The sequence below is a fragment of the Podarcis pityusensis genome (assembly GCF_964106645.2).
Source record: "Podarcis pityusensis genome assembly, chromosome: 9".
Taxonomy (NCBI): domain Eukaryota; kingdom Metazoa; phylum Chordata; class Lepidosauria; order Squamata; family Lacertidae; genus Podarcis; species Podarcis pityusensis.
The window spans coordinates 68,974,789-68,993,239 of record NC_138034.1 but is presented as its reverse complement, the minus strand read 5'-3'; the positions used below and the strand labels follow the sequence as shown (position 1 = coordinate 68,993,239).

Below are 18,451 nucleotides of genomic sequence, written 5' to 3'. Positions count from 1 at the left end.
GACTCTTCTTCCTTGGAGGTTTTTAAGCAAATGAAAGACTGGAGGAATTGCTACCCAAAGTAGTTTGGTCTCTCTTAATACATGGCTATGCATTTACAAGGTGGTGCTTCATTTGCTACCGATTTTATTGTGGGTGTTCTTGTTATTATTTTAAATTGTGCTTTTTCAAATCCATTTCTGTCTGATGTATTGAGTATGCAGACACAATTTAGCTTTGCAGAATTATATCACTTAAGGTGGTATTTGATCAACAGAGTCATGCCCCCATCTCCCACCCCCCCCATGTTTCCATTCAAAAGTTTACATTCTGAGGCGTCGGTAATATTGTGCAGTTGCAGCTAGTGCTTTTGAGCTTTAGAAAAGCACATCATTCACCTTCCCAACATTTGTGTCTCAGAATGTTGCCATGTATTTAAAAATATCAGTCAGGAGGAATCAATTCCTTTTTCCAAGTCCAATAATTTCAGATGATTTGCCGGCCATCTGAAATCTAAACCCCTCAAAGAAATAATAGCTGGTCCTTGAGAAATCAATAAGATGCTCCTTTGGTGCAGATAGTCATTATATGAGCTCTTTTAAAGCTGATGTTCTCTCTCAGTCCACTGTTGATTTGCTGATATTCACTATAATGGCATATTTTAGGATGATGAGCAGTCAAAGGATCCACAGATGGGAGGCGATTAAACTAAGTGGTGGGCCTCATCTTGAAAGCATGCAAGGAAGAGACGACAAAATAAATAGCTTAGCCATTTTATAATATCATTATTCAACAGAATTGGAGATGAATGAGGAGCTATATCAATTTGTCATGCAGAAGTCATGAAGCTGTAAGAAAACTGAGGGGCCAGAAAAGCTGATCCCTCAGGAAGTAGGGGTGACAGGGTGGTAGAAAGACTTCATGCCAGTCCCTTTCCAGAACCCATTAAGCCCCCAGAGATGCACACTATTCATTTAAAGAACATGCATTCACCCGCCCCCAAAAAACTGGAAACTGTAGCTTATACCTCACAGAGCTACAGTTCCCATAATCCTTCACAAATAGAACCCAGGATTTTTTTTTAGTGAAGGTATATAGCTTAAATGTGTCCTAATTGTACTTTGAATGGATGTGATAGGGATGCGGGTGGCACTGTGATCTAAACCACTGAGCCTAGGGCTTGCTGATCGGAAGGTCGGCGGTTTGAATCCCCGTGACGGGATGAGCTCCCGTTCCTCAGTCCAAGCTCCTGACAACCTAGCAGTTCGAAAGCGCGTCAAAGTGCAAGTAGATAAATAGGTACCGCTCCGGTGGGAAGATAAATGACGTTTCCATGTGCTGCTCTGGTTTTGCCAGAAGAGGCTCAGTCATGCTGGCCACATGACCTACAAAAACTGTCTGTGGACAAACATCGGCTCCCTTGGCCAGTAAAGCAAGATGAGCGCCACAATCCCAGAGTCGTTTGTGACTAGACTTAACTGTCAGGGGTCCTTTACCTTTACCTTTTTATGGATGTGATGTATCTCTCCTGGTTTGGTTACCCTTAACTTGATCAAGTCTGCAGAGGTGGACAATCAACTGGTTGATCCAAATGAGCAGCAGGAAATAGGGTGTTCCATGCTAGGGATCTGGCATAGATCACAATCGTATGCAAGTTTGCAAATCAGTGGCATTTAATTCAGCAGGACTTCTGAATAAATTTGCATTGATTTGTATAATGGTGAGCTGTGAGCCTGGAAGTCTCCAGTTCAAATGCCTAGATGGGCAGACCAAGCTACTATTCTTTCAGCCTTAATCTGCACATTTGCAATATGGGAATGGAAGTCCTCCTGGCCTGTCATAAAGCTTGTTGTAATGAATTCTGCAATAATGCATTTGAAGCACTTAAACACTTGGGATGCACTCAATCTGAATAAGCCTCTCCTCAAAGGTTTACCGTAGTGCCTGAGGACACCTCCATTTCTATTTCTATTTTTTGCAGCAGCAGATTTTATTATTTTTATCAGCTTGTTTCCCAATGGGCCACTTTCCCCAGTTACATTGCTACAAAATAAATGCTGCAAATATCACTGTGTGTGCCCCCAAACTGCTGAAAAGTGCCCCCAGAGTCGTTCCACCGCCTCATGCACATTGAAAGCATTTCTGCATCAGCAGTGGTGGCTGGTATCACTGATAGGGTGGGGAGCAGGGAGCCAGAAAGCCAGTGATGGGCGGAAGCAACTAAATCTAGTGTTGTCTCCAGCCTCTTCCCTGAGAAGTTCTGCAAGGGCATCATGAAGCTAAGGAGGATGAAGCTGTCAGCCAGGGTCACCCCTGTTGGAAAAACGCCTGGGAAGGGTGCCACCTTCCCAAGACATCAAGGCGTTTCTCTGGTGGTCACTCTCTGGCTGGAAATCGCCCTCAGTCCAGAGAGACCGGTAATAAGCGACCCCTCCCTCCTGAGAGGAGCACACTCGTCTTCTAGCATCCCATCACAGAAGAAAGAGACAGTCAGTAGCTACACACTACTTTATTTACAGACTGTACACAGAGCTTTCATCCGACATGTCTGAGCAGCAGTACAGAAGTACGACTCAACACTCACTTCACCCAGAAGTGAAAGTAACTTATCCAGTTACTGAGAACAAGCAGAGACTTCCTGTCTCACATTCCCAGACATACACATGATGTCAACAACCATTGTGCTGCTTCTCACAGCTGGTGAGATATAAAAATCCCAACAACCCCATGGTTTGGTTGCAAGTAAGAAGGCAGGAGGTGAGCTTGGTGGAATCGAGATTGAAGCTGGTGGGTGTCAGGAGCTTGGCCTACACTCGAGTAGGACCCTGGCAGAGACACATGCCCGACTGGCATGTTCCCTCCCTCCTGGTCATTCGTTCGGGAGCTTCAAAAGCTTTCTTCTGCCCGAACATCACAGTGACCGATGCCAACCTATACCGGCACACTTAGAGATCCGCAGAGTCTTCGCAGTTTGCATAACAGACCTCAGCAACTCAACATTTTGGCTAATCTACTTTATTTACATATAAACACACACAGAGTAGTGCAACATGGCTCCCTCTCTCTCTAGCATCAGACAGCAAAGAGAAACAGAACAAAGGACAATAGTCGCACTTCACGGAACACAGTAACACAAACATCCTGTCTCCGTTACTTCCCACTTTGTGGAGTCAAAACATATAGCGTCATGTGAAAGACAAAAATCCCATGACTGCAATCATGGAGCAGGAATTCTAACAGTGGGACCCACCCTCCACTCAGCAATCTGCATCTTTCTTTCCTGTAGCTTCACTGCCAAAGAGATCTGATCTGATCTCCAAAAGCTACAGAATGCTCCCGATCATGGAATTGTAGAGTTGGAAGGGACTGCGAGGGTCATACAGTCTAACCCTCTGCAATGCAGTAATCTCAACTAAAGCATCCATTACAGATGGCCACATAACCTCTGCTTAGAAGCCACCAAGGAAGGAGAGTCTACCACCTTTCAAGGCAGTCCATTCCACTGTCAAACAGCTCTTACTGTCAGAAAGTCCTTCATAATATTTCTTCAGCATCTCCTTTCTTGTAAATTGAATCCATTGGTTTGGGTCCTGCCCTTTGGAGCAGCGTAAAACTAGCTTCCTACATCTGACAGCCCTTAATATATTTGAAGATGGCAATAATTTCACCTCATTTAAAGGATCTAGGTGTTTCATTACCACCTCTTTCCCTATCTCGGACTGCAGCTCCCTTCCTCCAATATTCATTACAGTATATTATTACCAGGTTGGGCTATTCTTTCACACCCGAGTGCTGACAGGGGCAGCAGAAAGAGGGCAGGCAATGTAATAGCTCTTCAGAAAAACATAGAATAATAGAATTGCAGAGTTGGAAGGGACCCTGAGGGTCATCTAGTCCAACCATTTTTGCCCTATGTAGGGCAAAACCCACAACCCTGATATTAAGAGTCTCATGCTCTGCCAACTGAGCTATGATCATAATGGTTAATCATAATAAACATTAGAACTTGTAAATGCAATAAGGAACATTAATCAAATTAATGGGGAACTTGGGCAATGGGGTTTAAACTAGTGAAATGAAAAAGGGTTTAAGGGGGGAATGCACTTGAAAATAATAATGAAACAAATTTAACTGGGAGTCATGGGGGCAGGGAGTGGAAATTAATAATGAAATTAAGTTATTAAGGAGTAATGGGGTGAATATTAATAGTGGAATGAAATGAACAAGGAGTAATAATGAAATGAATTTAGTGTGGAGTGACGGGGGGGATAGGGGAATTAATAGTGAAATGAGTTTTTAAAGGCTTAATGGGGAAAGGGGTGGAAATTAATGGTGAAATTGTTTTTTCGAATGGGAGAAAGAGGGGGAATAACTATTAATTCTGTCTAACATTTACGATTAAATGTGAAAAAGAGTAAGATGCACTTTGGTTTTACCCTTGACATTTGGCCCTCAGCCTGAAAAGTATGTTGAACCATGGGACTCACCCCCACAAGAGAGCCAGTGTGGTGTAGTGGTTAAGAGCAGTAGACTCGTAATCTGGTGAACCGGGTTCGCATTGCCGCTCCTCCACATGCAGCTGCTGGGTGACCTTGGGCTAGTCACACTTTTTGAAGTCTCTCAGCCCCACTCACCTTACAGAGTGTTTGTTGTGGGGGAGGAAGGGAAAGGAGAATGTTAGCTGCTTTGAGACTCCTTCGGGTAGTGATAAAGTGGGATATCAAATCCAAACTCTTCTTGTGATGGCTACCAACATGGATGGCTTTCAAAGAGTGTGAGACAAATGGCTTATCAATAGCTACTAGCCACGATGGCTGTGCTCTGTGTGCCTGACTGAAGGCAGTAAGCTACTGAAAACTGCAGGAGAGAAGAGTGCTCTTGTGCTTTGGTCTTCCTTGCAGGTTTCCTGCAGGTATCTGGTTGGTCACTGTGAGAACAGGTTGCAAGACTTGATGAACCACTGGCCTGATGCAGCAGGCTTCTCTTGTGCTCTTAAAAAGCTTAGCCACCATCGGTGCCATGTAGTAATACAGTATTGGCCAGACTATAAGCCGCACCTGCAAATAAAATTCAAGGCTTGTTTGCGGGTGCGGCCCACCACCCAGCACTACCACCCTGAACGGGGGTAGGGAGGGGCGGCCAGCACTCAGCACCCCGCTCCCCAAGCCATCACTGGTGTGCGGCTCTGAATATAAACCACACTTTAACTTTTCACAGTTGGAATTTGGAAGGAAAAAAAGGTGTGGCTTATATTCAGGCCAGTACGGTATTACCGTAGTTAGTATCAGTGAACACCACTTTTTCTTTGATCTCTGGATTATCTTCAAATAACTCTAAAGCCAACTCCGCCCCCAGCCTCTAGTTGCATGTGCTTTCATTCATTTTCTCCCAACCTGCCCTTGCTATTTTATTTTGTTTAATCGGCTTTGTTCTTCCAAATTAGCTGTAGAGAAACCATCTCTGAAGAGGCTACAGCTACTTTCATATTGTGCATGGAACACAGTGGGGGGGTGAACTAAAGCTAAAAAGAAGCACTAGATAATGGGCTGAGAAGCTCTGGGTCTTGGGTGGCCACTTATTCATTGCTAGTGAAAAGATGAACTGTGTCACCAAAAGGAGGAGGAGGAAAGAGAACACAGATTTGCACAAATTGTGTGAAGGCTAAATTTCATTTATTCTATTTATTATAATTGAAATAAAAATGCCTAGTGGGGAAGACTTGACAGGTGACCCTAGATAAACTGTGGCTTGGCAACTTCAAGGTCCCTGATCTCCCTTCTTAAGGTTCTTTAAATGGATTGTGAATGGGCAGCCCTTTAAACAGAGGATGTCATCAAATAGATTGCATTCTGTAAAATAGAACACATTAATGCCCTATCGAGATCGCTAAACGAGAACCTAAATTTCATGGCATCAAAAGAATGCAAAATGAAAGTCCGAGTGCCTTTTGTATTGTCTTTAAGGAAGACATGGCCACCCACCCAATTTAATTGCAATGATTAATCAGCCACCATTTCTGCTTTTATTCCTTCCAGCTGTTAAGAACCAGGCAACGGGTCACTATATTTTGAATGGCAAAGGAGAGGGATCTGGCTCTCGTTCCTTCATTGATCTCGGCTTAGAGTGGGAGTACCACATAGAAGATGACATAGAAACCCTTCAGACGGATGGGCCATTGTATGATGCTATTGTTGTGTTGGTAGGTCATGATCCATTTTCTGTTTCTGGTGTGACCAACAGGGCCTGTTCCAGGCCAGGCAGTATCAATTTGAGAGATCTACTCACAAAACCAACAAGGACATAGCCACGTGGTTATGACAGAGTAGATCTGCCCAAATTGTGAGTTTCAAAACTAGAGGCAACCCATCAGTCATACACAGTTGGGGTGAACATGAATGGGACCTAAGATGCACCTTGTCTTTGTCTCTGTGCCCTTCATATATTCCAGTCTATTTCTGAGTCACCTTGTGCTCTACACTTCAATCCAGGTTTACATTCATAGCTGTCAACTTTTTTCTTTTCTTGCGAGGAATCCTATTCGGAATATGGGAAATTCCCTTTAAAAAGGGGAAACGTTGACAGCTATGTTTAGGTTTGATGAGGCCCTAAGCTACTGAAGGTAATGGGGTCCTTTCTATGTCCAGCTGTCCTTTGTCAACAAGAAATTGTTGCTGTTTTTTGTGTTGAATATATGCTATATGGTACTCTATGAACCTAATAGGTATCTAAAGCCATTTTATTTGTTTTTTATCTTATATTTTGGAAATGTACATCCCAGGTTGTTGTTTTTTTAAAAAAAATGGGCCCCCAAGAGAGTGGGGCCCTAAGCTATAGCTTGTTTAGATTATACGTAAATCTGGTATTGCTTCAATCTTTGATTCGGGTTCTGATCTACTCTGTGTAAAATGAAGCTCTGTCTTCTCCGTTCACTTTTATGGGGGATCTGAAAATGGCTAATAATCTGTAAGGACTGAAAAGGAAGGGAGCAGTTAGAATTAGTACAGTAAAGATTATATTTCCTTAACAGTGCATGAAGAGAAGCAGTCAGAAGCTCTGCAGTCTCCTCCAGCCACCATTGCCTGTCTGCATGAAAACTTCTGAATGCTCAGTAGGGAAAGCATAGGTTATAGGTGCCTTCTTTGAAGTTATGGGTGTGATATTTAGATAGGCTCTGTGGCCACCCTTATTTGTGACTTTCCCCTCCTGGATTGTAGCTGGATGTTTTCAATGGTCTGGCTGCCCCATCAGCCTGGAACCAGCCTGGAACTCAGTCTGGTGACCTCCACATGGTACATATTATCCCGGCTCCCATCAGATGAAGGACTTCTATGCAGATTGTGGTTCCTACCAGAAATGTTAATGATCAAATCAGTGCATAGGCAAAGGAGAGGTCAAAGTCACCACAGGTGCAAGGCATGGCTAAGCTAGCTAAGAAGTCCATTCAACAGTTGGCAATGCCCTCTAACTCTGATTAGAAAAGAGTGAAGTGGAAAGGGCTTTAGTGTGGCAAACACTGAGCATCTTTGGACTGCACAAGAGAATGGGAACGGCTTCTGGTGGCTGGGCCTGAGCTGTCTGTTCAGGCCAGCGATGGGTGATGAAACAGGACCAGCTCAGAGTCAGACTTGGCACGGGGTGCCTCCCCTGTGGGAAGGCTCCTTCAGCTCAGGTGCTGGTGCCAGGGTTGTGGCTGGACTGGCAATGGAATGAAAGAGTGACAGCCCACTAGGACCCTCTGCAAGATCATGTTTCTCATTGGCTGAGTCCCCATCATCTCCAGGCAGCTCAGATATCTCACAAGACCCTAACATACCTTGTTCCAGGCCACTGGGTCCCTCCCCAGAGTCATCAGCCTCCAACTCCTCATCCTGGTCCCACCTCTCAATCTGATCTGACCAGCCCAAACAAGACATCTCCTCAAAACTCATAACACATATCCCATCAGCCTCAGCCAGCACAACCGTGACCAGGGATGATGGAGGCTATAGTCCACTAATATCAGGAGGGCATCAGGTTGGGAAAGGCTGCCCTCAACACTACCAGCCACAATAGCAGGGCAACCATCAACTTTTGAGTTGGGTATTGTTGTTTTTTATCACCTGCTAAGGTACAGCAAATACTGTATCTTCCTCTCTTGTGGCTCTGAAAAGAAAATTCCTAAAAGAAAGAAGTGCCCATGTTTCCAACTACTGACATTCTGTCCCATTTGCTCAACCTTTTGAAAGATCATTCCTCGGGACAATGTCACACAGTCGAGCCTGACATACAAATACATAATCCATGAGGATTCGGTCCCCAACGTCAACAGCAACAATGTACTTCAAGAGGACCTGGATACGTTTGAGTGGGCTTTGAAGAGTTGGTCCCAATGTTCCAAGCCTTGTGGAGGAGGCAAGTCATAATATTGTCTGGTGGGAGGGAGTAGAAGAATATATAGGAGAACTGTATGTGTCTTTTTAGTGCCAGTACATACAGGGGTGGAGGAAGGGGGGGCGGTGGGGCCGGATGCCCTGGGTGTCACCACTGAGGGGGGTGACAAAATGCCAGGCGGCACGGGGTCTGCAGCGCACCAGAGCCACGCGTCTCTCCTAGGAGTGACGTGGTGGCTTGAGGGCCTACAGGCTCCATGCTGTCCCAAACAGTCCACCTGTTGCCTCCCCCTCAGCTGTAGGGTGGCTAAGTGGGAGAAGGTAGGTAGACTCCTCAGAGGTCCCATGGAGCGTCCTGCCCCTGTTCGCCCTGCCCTGTGGGCAGCTGGCCCCGCACCTGGGTACAGAGCATGCATGCCACCCCAGATGCCTGATCGACTTTCTCAGCCTCTGTGCACATGAAGAGTTGTATTTGACAGAACCACTGAGTGAGCCGAACAATTTTCACTGACGCAATGGAATCTCCCTTCCTTCTGCTCCCTCTGTGTGCCCCCACCCACACCAAAGCTACTCTGGGAATTTCTCCCAACCATCCAAAAAAGAGCCGCAAAAAGATCCCATTGAGCACATGGATTGACAATATGGACAGACTACCATATTTTTCATCCCATAGGATGCACCGGCCCATAGGACGCACCTAGGTTTTTTTTGGGGGGGGGGGGAAACCAGGTTGGGGAATCCAAACCAGGTCGGGGAACAGCAGGATGACGGCGCTGCGCCTCCCCGCTGTCCCCCGAGCTTGTGGGGCTGCCCGATGTCTGCCCAAAGCGTGGGGCGCTCTGCTTCAGGGCGCCCCACGCTCCGTGCAGCAGGCTGCTATCCGCAGCCTAGGGAGCCCTGCGGGAACTCCCGCAGGGCTCCCTAGGCTGCGGATGTCTTCCCGAAGCGCAGGGCGCTCTGCTTCCAGCGCACCCCACGCTCCGGGAAGCAGGCTGCTATCCGCAGCCTAGGGAGCCCTGCGGGAACTCCCGCAGGGCTCCCTAGGCTGCGGATATCTTCCTGAAGCCTAGAGGTCTCCAAGCTTCAGCGAAAGCCTGCATTCGTCCCATAGGACGCACCCAGATTTCCCCTTCATTTTTGGAGGGGAAAAAGTGCGTCCTATAGGGCGAAAAATACGGTAGTTACTTATGAACAAATTGCATATCGACGCAAATTAAGAATGGATAAATATGAAGAAATTTTGAAGGAATACTTAAGGGATAAGGCGGAAAGTGGTGGGAACTAGGGGGAGGAGAGGTGGGGAAATATTGATAAAAAGGTGTAGTTATAGGTATATCAGTACTCAAATCTGAATTGTTAAATTGTGTTATTAGTGTTATTGTGGTTTTTGTTGTATGTGGTTTTTTTGGTTGCTCTTTGTATTGAAAAAATGATTAAATTTTTTTTAAGAGTTGGGGGGTACACAAGGGGGAGAGAGGGAGGGAAATGGTTCCACTTGTGATTCTGTTGGATTCAGTCCAAAGTAGTTGCAAAGCCCAAAACAGTTTGTAATAAATTAAAAACTGCACCGAATTCTGCAATTGGAATGAAACTGGAGAGCTGATTGTGTTTGCATTGTATATGTGGGTCTTTCCTTAATTGTTGTTTGTTTTCCATCCCCAGGTTTCCAAGACACTAAGTATGGGTGCCGCAGGAAGAGTGATAGCAAAATGGTACACCGCAGCTTCTGTGAAGCCAGCAAAAAACCCAAGCCCATTCGCAGGATGTGCAACCTTCAGGAATGTACGCAGCCATTGTAAGCATCTGCTCCTGTTCAGTGATGTATTGGCAGCAGCAGTGTGCAGTCAAAAAAGCTTCATCCAAGCAGGCATAGAGTCTCTCCTCAGTGAAACAACAGGCAGCCAGATTCAGTGATAGGTCCTGCTAGTTGATTTCCCACAACTTACCAAGGCAGCATATTACGGACGACAGGAAATACATCAAGTGCTAACCCCAAAGCTATAATCCAGCTGTCTTGAAGGCTTTGTTTTGGAATTGAAGATTACACTTTGCAGCCTTCTGCCTCTCCTGCACATCCTCAAGTTTCTGCATACTTGGGCTGAAAGTTTGCTGCCTTTATCTATGTGATAGAAAGAACTTGTCATCCTGCCTGTTAAATCCTGCTCAGAGTAGACCTGTTGAAATTACTGGGCCTAAGAGAACCATGTTCATTAATTCCAAGGAGTCTACTCTGAGTAGGATCCAGCTATATACACATTGACTGCTATCATTATTAGATTTCTATGCAGCAAACTCATACAAAAACATATCCATTCAGTGTCCAAAAGCTCAATTAAAACTGAAACAACTTAAGAAATTAAAAAAGAGCAGAATACATTAAAGAAACAAAAATACATACAGTGGTACCTCAGGTTACATACGCTTCAGGTTACAGACTCCGCTAACCCAGAAATAGTGCTTCAGATTAAGAACTTTGCTTCAGGATGAGAACAGAAACCATGCTCCGGCACGGCGGCAGCAGGAGGCCCCATTAGCTAAAGTGGTGCTTCAGGTTAAGAACAGTTTCAGGTTAAGTATGGACCTCTGGAACGAATTAAGTACTTAACCTGAGGTACCACAGTATATGGGTCATGGAATCGTAGAGTTGGAAGATACCCAAGGCTTGTCTAGTCCAACTCCCTGCAATAAAGGAATCACAACTATAGCATCCTTGACAGGTGACCATCTGACCTCTGTTTAACCCCCCCCCTCCATGAAGGAAGGTGCACCATCTTCCGATGTGGTCCATTCTATTGATGGACACCTAACAAAAATGTTCTAATCATGACCAATCATTTTCGCAAGAAGATTTTCTAAAAGTGCCAAGTCTAAAGTTGTTGCCTGAAGATCTTTACAGGTGATGCAAGCTAGATTTCCTAGTTTCCTTACAACAGTGAAAGCCAACAGCGATAGTATTTGTGCCGCATGCAGATCAATCCTGGGTAGAGTTAGTGTTTTGCACTAGTTAGTGTATTCCTATTTAATGCTCTTCTCTCTGCCCCATCTCAGCTGGGTATCAGAAGAATGGGAGCATTGCACCAAAACCTGTGGGACCTCTGGTTATCAGATCCGAACCGTGCGCTGCATCCAGCCTCTCCACGATGGTGCAAATCGCTCCGTCCATTTCAAGTATTGTAGCGGGGATCGCCCTGAGAGCCGTCGGCCATGCAACAGGACACCGTGCCCTGCTCAGTGGAAAACCTGGCCCTGGAGTCCAGTAAGCAAACCGGGTCTTCTGTGTTTCATCAACCATTATGGGCGCAGGTAGCCAAAAACAAAAAACCCACATCTGGGTTAAAAAGCCCAGGACACCTACGGTATACTCCATTTTGTCAGAACGAAGAGAGGTTATTGACAAGCAGGCCCTCCAACAAAATGTTGTAGCATAGAGTGCATCAGTTCAAGGTCCCAGCCATTCCACTGCACTTCTTCCTTCCCCCTCAGTTTTGCATTCCCATAAAATTCAGTCCATTGATTTTGCTTTGCCATCACTGGGCTGTTCTTTGGGGCAGGGACCCTCCAGCTGAGGGATTTCCCCCTCCTAACTTAAAGCCTCATGACCCCCTCCTCCAAATATCCTGGTGATACAGCACTCCTTTGTGTGGGTTGTGGGTGTTTTCTTCCCCCAAATAAGGAATTATTCTTAATTATTCTTAATTAATTTTGTATACTGCCCTTCATCCATAGATCTCAAGGTGGTTCACAACATAAAAATACAAGGTAAAAAACACAAAATGACTAATACAAACAAAAACAAACCAGTAGCCCCTGTCAGGAGTTCAGCCTACACTCGAGTAGGACCCTGGCAGAGACACATGCCCAACTGGCATGTTCTCTCCCTCCTGGTCGATCTTTCAGGAGCTTCAAAAGCTTTCTTCTACCCGAACATCACAGCGACCGATGCCAACTGACACCGGCACACTTAGGGATCTGCAGAGTTTGCACAGTTGCATAACAGACCTCAGCAACTCAGCATTTTGGCTAATCTACTTTATTTACATATAAACACACACGGAACACTGCAACATGGCTCCCTCTCTCTCTAGCATCAGACAGCAAAGAGAAGGGGAAAAAAGGACAATAGTCCCACTTCACAGAACACAGTAACACGAACATCCTGTCTCCGTCACTTCCCATTCTGTGGAGTCAAAACATATACCGTCATGTGAAAGACAACAATCCCATGACTGCAGTCAAGGAGCAGGAATTCTAACAACCCCCACCCACTCACAGCTTGAACACTGGAAATAGAGGGGATTATATTTATCTAATTACACACACACATACACATGAGTCTTCTTGAATCAGACCAAAGACCCAACTAAGTCCAACATCCTGTTTCTCAGGGTAATCAGCCAGATCCCACAGTGGGATGTCCACAAGCAGAGAATCCCCTTTAAATAGAGATAAATGAAATAAAGAAAAATATGCCTCTCAACAGAAAAGTTTCATTTAGCCATCATGGATAAAAGCCATCGTACAAGAAGGAGCTTCTAACAACCTTCATGTCTAAAACCTCCAAGGGCTTCTGGTCTTGCAACAATGGTGGTTAAGCAGTTTGAAACTTGTTGGCATTGAAAATGTGAGCATGCTTCAACCGAAGGCACAGTTGATACAGGGCTGCCTCTTGCTAAAATACTATATATAATAAACTAGAATCATCCATCACTTTGTCATATTTCCAGACTCAGACAAAATCTGGACATGCACCCAATTAACGTGTGCTAATTTCAAAGTCTGTTGTTTGATTTCATTTCCTAGTTGATGAGTATTGTTTGTATGGCTATATATCATTCTTTTTTTCAAAAGAAAGGGAAAAGTACCCCTTACAACACTATTGTGTGGCAAGGAAAGGCAGGAGAAAATATTTAAAATAAATTATGAGCAAGCCTCTAAACTTCAAGGATGCTCTCTTAGAGCTACCTAGATCACATTTTAATAATCGTGAGAATGGATACCTGCATCTGGATGGAAGCAAAGCAGAACTGTAATATTTGCAGCTGCTGTTTTTACCAGCTATGGATTTTAGTGCTGTGCCAAACATCTATCCTGTGTAGGTTTCTTTTACCATTGTCCACCAGTTAACGGGAAAAGAAATTGCATTTGAAAATTAACGGAAGGGCAGGGAAATTCAGTGACATTCTCATCAGTGGAGTCCAGGGCTTTTGTCACATTAGTCTTGAGATGCTTGAGAGATGTTCACAAGTATCTGTCCTTCCTTCCTTCCTTCCTTCCTTCCTTCCTTCCTTCCTTCCTTCCTCTTTCTTTCTTTCTTTCTTTCTTTCTTTCTTTCTTTCTTTCTTCAAATCATCTCAGCCTTCTCAGGTGCCTTCAATCAAAGCCCAGGGGAAGGCATCATAGGTACCTCCATCCATGGGGCTTTTTCAAATCAGGAAGCACAGATAGCCAGGAAGGCTGCAGAATATTGGGGAGAAAATGTTTCCAGGAAAGAAAACCTCAGCTGCCTTGCAACAATAAGCTAAACACTCCATGCTCACCAAAATTCTAAACAAAATCTCTAGTGTCCTGAGAATGAGGCAGTAAAACGGGAGCTTCTTTTGCAGAGGAGGAAAACTTTTGAGAAACTGATGGACAGATTTTGGCTCAGGGGTAATGTGGTTATAGAGCCCATCAACGTGCATGGCTGTTTTGAAGCATAGCACAGGCCAGAAATTGTCGTTTCCAGTTGAACACTGGCTAACCACAGGGTAGAAGGAGAATTGGGAAGGTTGAGGTTACTAGCAAATGAATGGTTGATGGGTAATGCTGAGTTAACAGAGCACTCATGAAGCATGTTTCTCCTTCCTTTAAAGGTCTTCTTGCAATGTCATGCATGTCCATATTTTGGCAATTGGTTTTGGTTTAACCAGGACAAGGTGGGAAGAGACAGTATTGCATCAGTGCCACAATCTGGCTTTACCTGTGGAGCAGCTGGAGGTAGCTGTTCAACCTGGCAATGTGTCATTTATTGGGAAAGGAGGAAAGGGGGCAGTCCCAAATCTGGTCAGATTTCGACCTTTTCAAATAGAGTTTCATCCTTCCAGCTCCAGCAGCAGCAATGCAGCCAGCCACCTGTACAGCTCCCTTCCTCGTTTGGTTAAGGATATATGTGCTGAAGTCTCCATGGTTTCTCTTATCCATAGTTCCTTGTTGCTTTTTGTCCATAGTGTTCTGTGACCTGCGGTGAAGGAACAGAGTCCAGGCAAGTCTTATGCCGTACTGGCGACCAATGCAATGGAGAGAAGCCAGAATCTGTGAGGGTTTGCAAGCTCGCCCCCTGCAATGGTAAGCAAAATGTTGTCCTCTAACTGCGTCAGGATTGGATCATTACAGTTTATGGAATTCTGGCAACATCTGGAATTTGGTGCAAAGCAAGGGGAATGCTCTGAGAGTTGCTCCGGTTTGGTGCAGAACAGATCTTCCCATTTCTGTGCACCATGCTATGAAAATTTCACAGGTGGGTTTCCCATTAATTTAGAACAAAAGTGATTGGTGGGGGCCTGCCGGATGTTGTTGGACTACAATCCCATCACTGATGGACACTGGCTAGGATGGCTCAACCTGATGGGGACTGAAGTCTGACAACATCCAGAGGTCACTGTGTCCACTAGCCCTGATTTGGAACACAGAGCATATAGCCAGCTTGCTAGGGGAGATATTTGCACTGGGAAAACAGTGGCAGGGAAGGGTTAAAACAACAACCCTGAATTTTCACACCAATAAATTTTATTAAAGTTTGAAATAAAATATACCAGGGTTAATATCAAACATCCAATATCTTTTTATCAAAGATAAAAAAACTAATCTAAATAAAAACGTGAACCAAAAGGAGAAAAAGAAAGTAGACTGAGAAATAAAGAAAAAAGAGAACTTCCAATTCTTCGTCTGTCGGCTATACGTAAAAAATAATTCAAGACATCCACCCCAACAACTCTACTTTCTATAAACCAATTATTTTCTTCAATCCTCAAACCCAGATATCATAAGTTTATTTTTCACGCGAAAAGTTTCCGATCTTTAGTAAATATTGACAAAGATTTTTTCCTCTGATGAAACACATCAGCTTCGCCATATCAGCTGAGTCCAATAATTTTAACAACCACGATAGGTAACGATGAATGCATGCATCCCAGTCTGGATGAATTTGCACACCCTGCAAGTGGCATGTGATGTATCAGAAAGAGATAGAAGCAACATGAAATACCTGGTTATCAGAAAATTCTGCTGCTCTAAAAGCCTGGTGCACAGTGCTCTTCTTGTAAAAATGAATAAATGAATGAGATGCTGGCACTCCACAGTCAGAGGCTGTATGCTTCTGAATGCCAATTCCTTGGTACCTGAAGGGAAAGTGCTGTTGCTCTCTGGTCCTGCTTGGGGGCTTGCCCCAGAACATCTGTTTGGTCGCTGTGAGAAAGGATGCTGTACCAAATGGTCCACTAGGCATCAAACTCCATTAGTGTTGGTGTTGCATTTTCCTGGGGTGAGGAGGGCATTTCAGAAGGGTTCCACTATTGAGAAGGTCCTTTCACAAGTTGCCAAATATTTTAGCTCAGAGAACCATGGTGTGGTGAGAAGGATATCCCCTGGTGATATTAAAGTCTGGGCAGATGTATAAGAGAGCAGGCAGTCTTTCGGGTATCTATTTCCCAAGCTGCCTAGGACTTTATATTAGTATTATTCATTTCATTTCTATACCACTATACAGTCATACCTCTTGTTATGTTTGCTTCAGGTTAAATCTTTTCAGGTTGCATCCCGCGGCAACCCGGAAGTACTGGAAAGGGTTACTTCCGGGTTTCGCTGCTCGTGCATCCACAGACGCTCAAAATGATGTCACGCGCATGCGCAGAAGCTGTGAATCGTGACCCGCACACGCAGGTTGTGTTCTGCTCATGTTGCGAATGGGACTCTGGAACGGATCCCGTTCGCAACCAGAGGTGCCACTGTATATTTTAAAGAACAAATCTCAAAGCAGTTTACAGCACATTGTTGTTGTTGTTGTTTAGTCGTTTAGTTGTGTCCGACTCTTTGTGACCCCATGGACCAGAGCATGCCAGGCACTCCTGTCTTCCACTGCCTCCCGCAGTTTGGTCGAACTCATGCTGGTAGCTTCGAGAACACTGTCCAACCATCTCGTCCTCTGTCGTTCCCTTCTCCTTGTGCCCTCAATCTTTCCCAACATCAGAGTCTTTTCCAGGGAGTCTTCTCTTCTCATGAGGTGGCCAAAGTATTGGAGCCTCAGCTTCAGGATCTGTCCTTCCAGTAAGCACTCAGGGATGATTCCCTTTAGAAAATTCCTTTACAGCACATTAAAATGGCAAATAAAGTAATCCAGAATAAAACAAACTCAAGCTTTGAGGGAAATATTTCAGATCCTTCTCTAAGTGACATTTTGCTTTCCCCATTCGCCAGCCTGGCATCCAGAGATCTCCATGTGGTCACAATTGGACCAGTTGCAAAATGTGCCTGGCGCCTGGCTAATTTCTAACACTGTATTCCCGCATTGCTAATTTCATTTTCTCCAACCTCTTTCCCATTGGCCTGGCAATAGGGGAAAAGAGAAAATGCTGCAGTGTGGAAGCCTAATTGCGATCAAAACAAACACTTTAAATTTAGTTCAGTAGCCTTTTGCCAGCCAAATCAATCAAAACCAGCATTACATTTGGGAGGTGAACTTCTATCTGCAGCTTCCGAACCACTCTCAAAGCCAGTCCCACATAGAGTGAGTTGCAACAATTCAACTGAGAAATTACAGTGGTACCTCTGGTTACATACTTAATTCGTTCCGGAGGTCCGCTCTTAACCTGAAACTGTTCTTAACCTGAAGCACCACTTTAGCTAATGGGGCCTCCTGCTGCCGCCATCTGCTTTCTGTTCTCATCCTGAAGCAAACTTCTTAACCCGAGGTACTATTTCTGGGTTAGCGGAGTCTGTAACCTGAAGCGTATGTAACCCGAAGCGTATGTAACCCGAGGTACCACTGTACCAGCTTGTAAACTACAACAGCTTTCACATGAAACTTTACAACGTCTGAGGCCTGTTGTATTCACTAGAGACACTAGAGGGAAGCAAAGATCTGTTAGCTGAGGGTGGAAACACATGGAGGTTTTCATTGGTATAAAATTGCATTTCGCCTTATCTCTCAAGCCGTGTCGGAAAGAACAGTGCCTCAAATACATTATTATAACGGAGCCATATTCATTTTTGGCTCAGAGTAAAGAGTACAACACCCCAGGATTTTTTCCAGGTCCATCCCAAGGTGTCATGGACAGTTTTGCGAGACCACTCTTGCCTCTTCCTCCCTCAGCTACAATGAGGTTCACGACCAAATGTAAGAAGGAGAAGGTTTTCTACCGTGGGAACCTGGTGAATAAGAAATGGATGTCTAGGTTATGTGTAGTCCATCTCAAAGGCCAAAAAAACCCAACCCCTGGGAACCTGTGAGTACGCAACTCAGAGTTGGTACTGATGTGCTCAAAAGTAGGCTGTTTTTTTAGAAAATGAAACAAAACTTTGCACTGCTGTACTTGGATCGATCAGCCCCACCGTGAAATGCATGCGATAGTTTATTGAACAGGTAATAAACATGGAGTGACTTTGGGGACCTTTGTGAATACAGTGGGACCTTGGTTTTCGAACTTAATCTGTTCTGGGAGTCCGTTTGACTCCCAAAGCTGTTCAAAAACCAAGGCGCAGCTTCCGATTGGCTGCTGGAACTTCCTGCACTCAATCAGAAGCCACGGAAGGTGTGTCACACTTTCAGCTTCCGAAAAATGTTCGCAAACTGGAACACTTCTGGGTTTGCGGCTGTCAGGGCTGCCTCAAGTCTCAGCTCACAAAAGACCAATGCCAATCTCTTCTTATATACAAAAGTGTTTATTGCAGTTCATTGTTTGCTTCACATCCGAGGCGCGCAGCCCTACGTCTGTTACGCTTAGACCGTTGAGGTCCCCTCTGAGTCAGTCCCTCCCCTGCACCAGTTTAAGAAGCTTGCGCTGCTCCACCTCTTCCTCTCTTTCCTTTTCCGCAGGGTCTTCCTGCCCCCTGGGGTTTCGCCCCTCCTGGA

General features: G+C 44.9%; 1 protein-coding gene across 1 annotated transcript in view; it reads left to right on the top strand.

The window, feature by feature from the left end:
- ADAMTS3 (ADAM metallopeptidase with thrombospondin type 1 motif 3) overlaps positions 1–18,451 on the top strand; it is a 140,698-nt gene that overhangs the window by 107,810 nt on the left and 14,437 nt on the right. Inside the window, exons 17-21 of the mRNA XM_081020700.1 lie at positions 6,013–6,176; positions 8,203–8,368; positions 10,009–10,141; positions 11,395–11,602; positions 14,553–14,670. Coding sequence (XP_080876826.1) covers positions 6,013–6,176; positions 8,203–8,368; positions 10,009–10,141; positions 11,395–11,602; positions 14,553–14,670 — 789 coding nt within the window. The remainder of the gene's footprint in view (positions 1–6,012; positions 6,177–8,202; positions 8,369–10,008; positions 10,142–11,394; positions 11,603–14,552; positions 14,671–18,451) is intronic.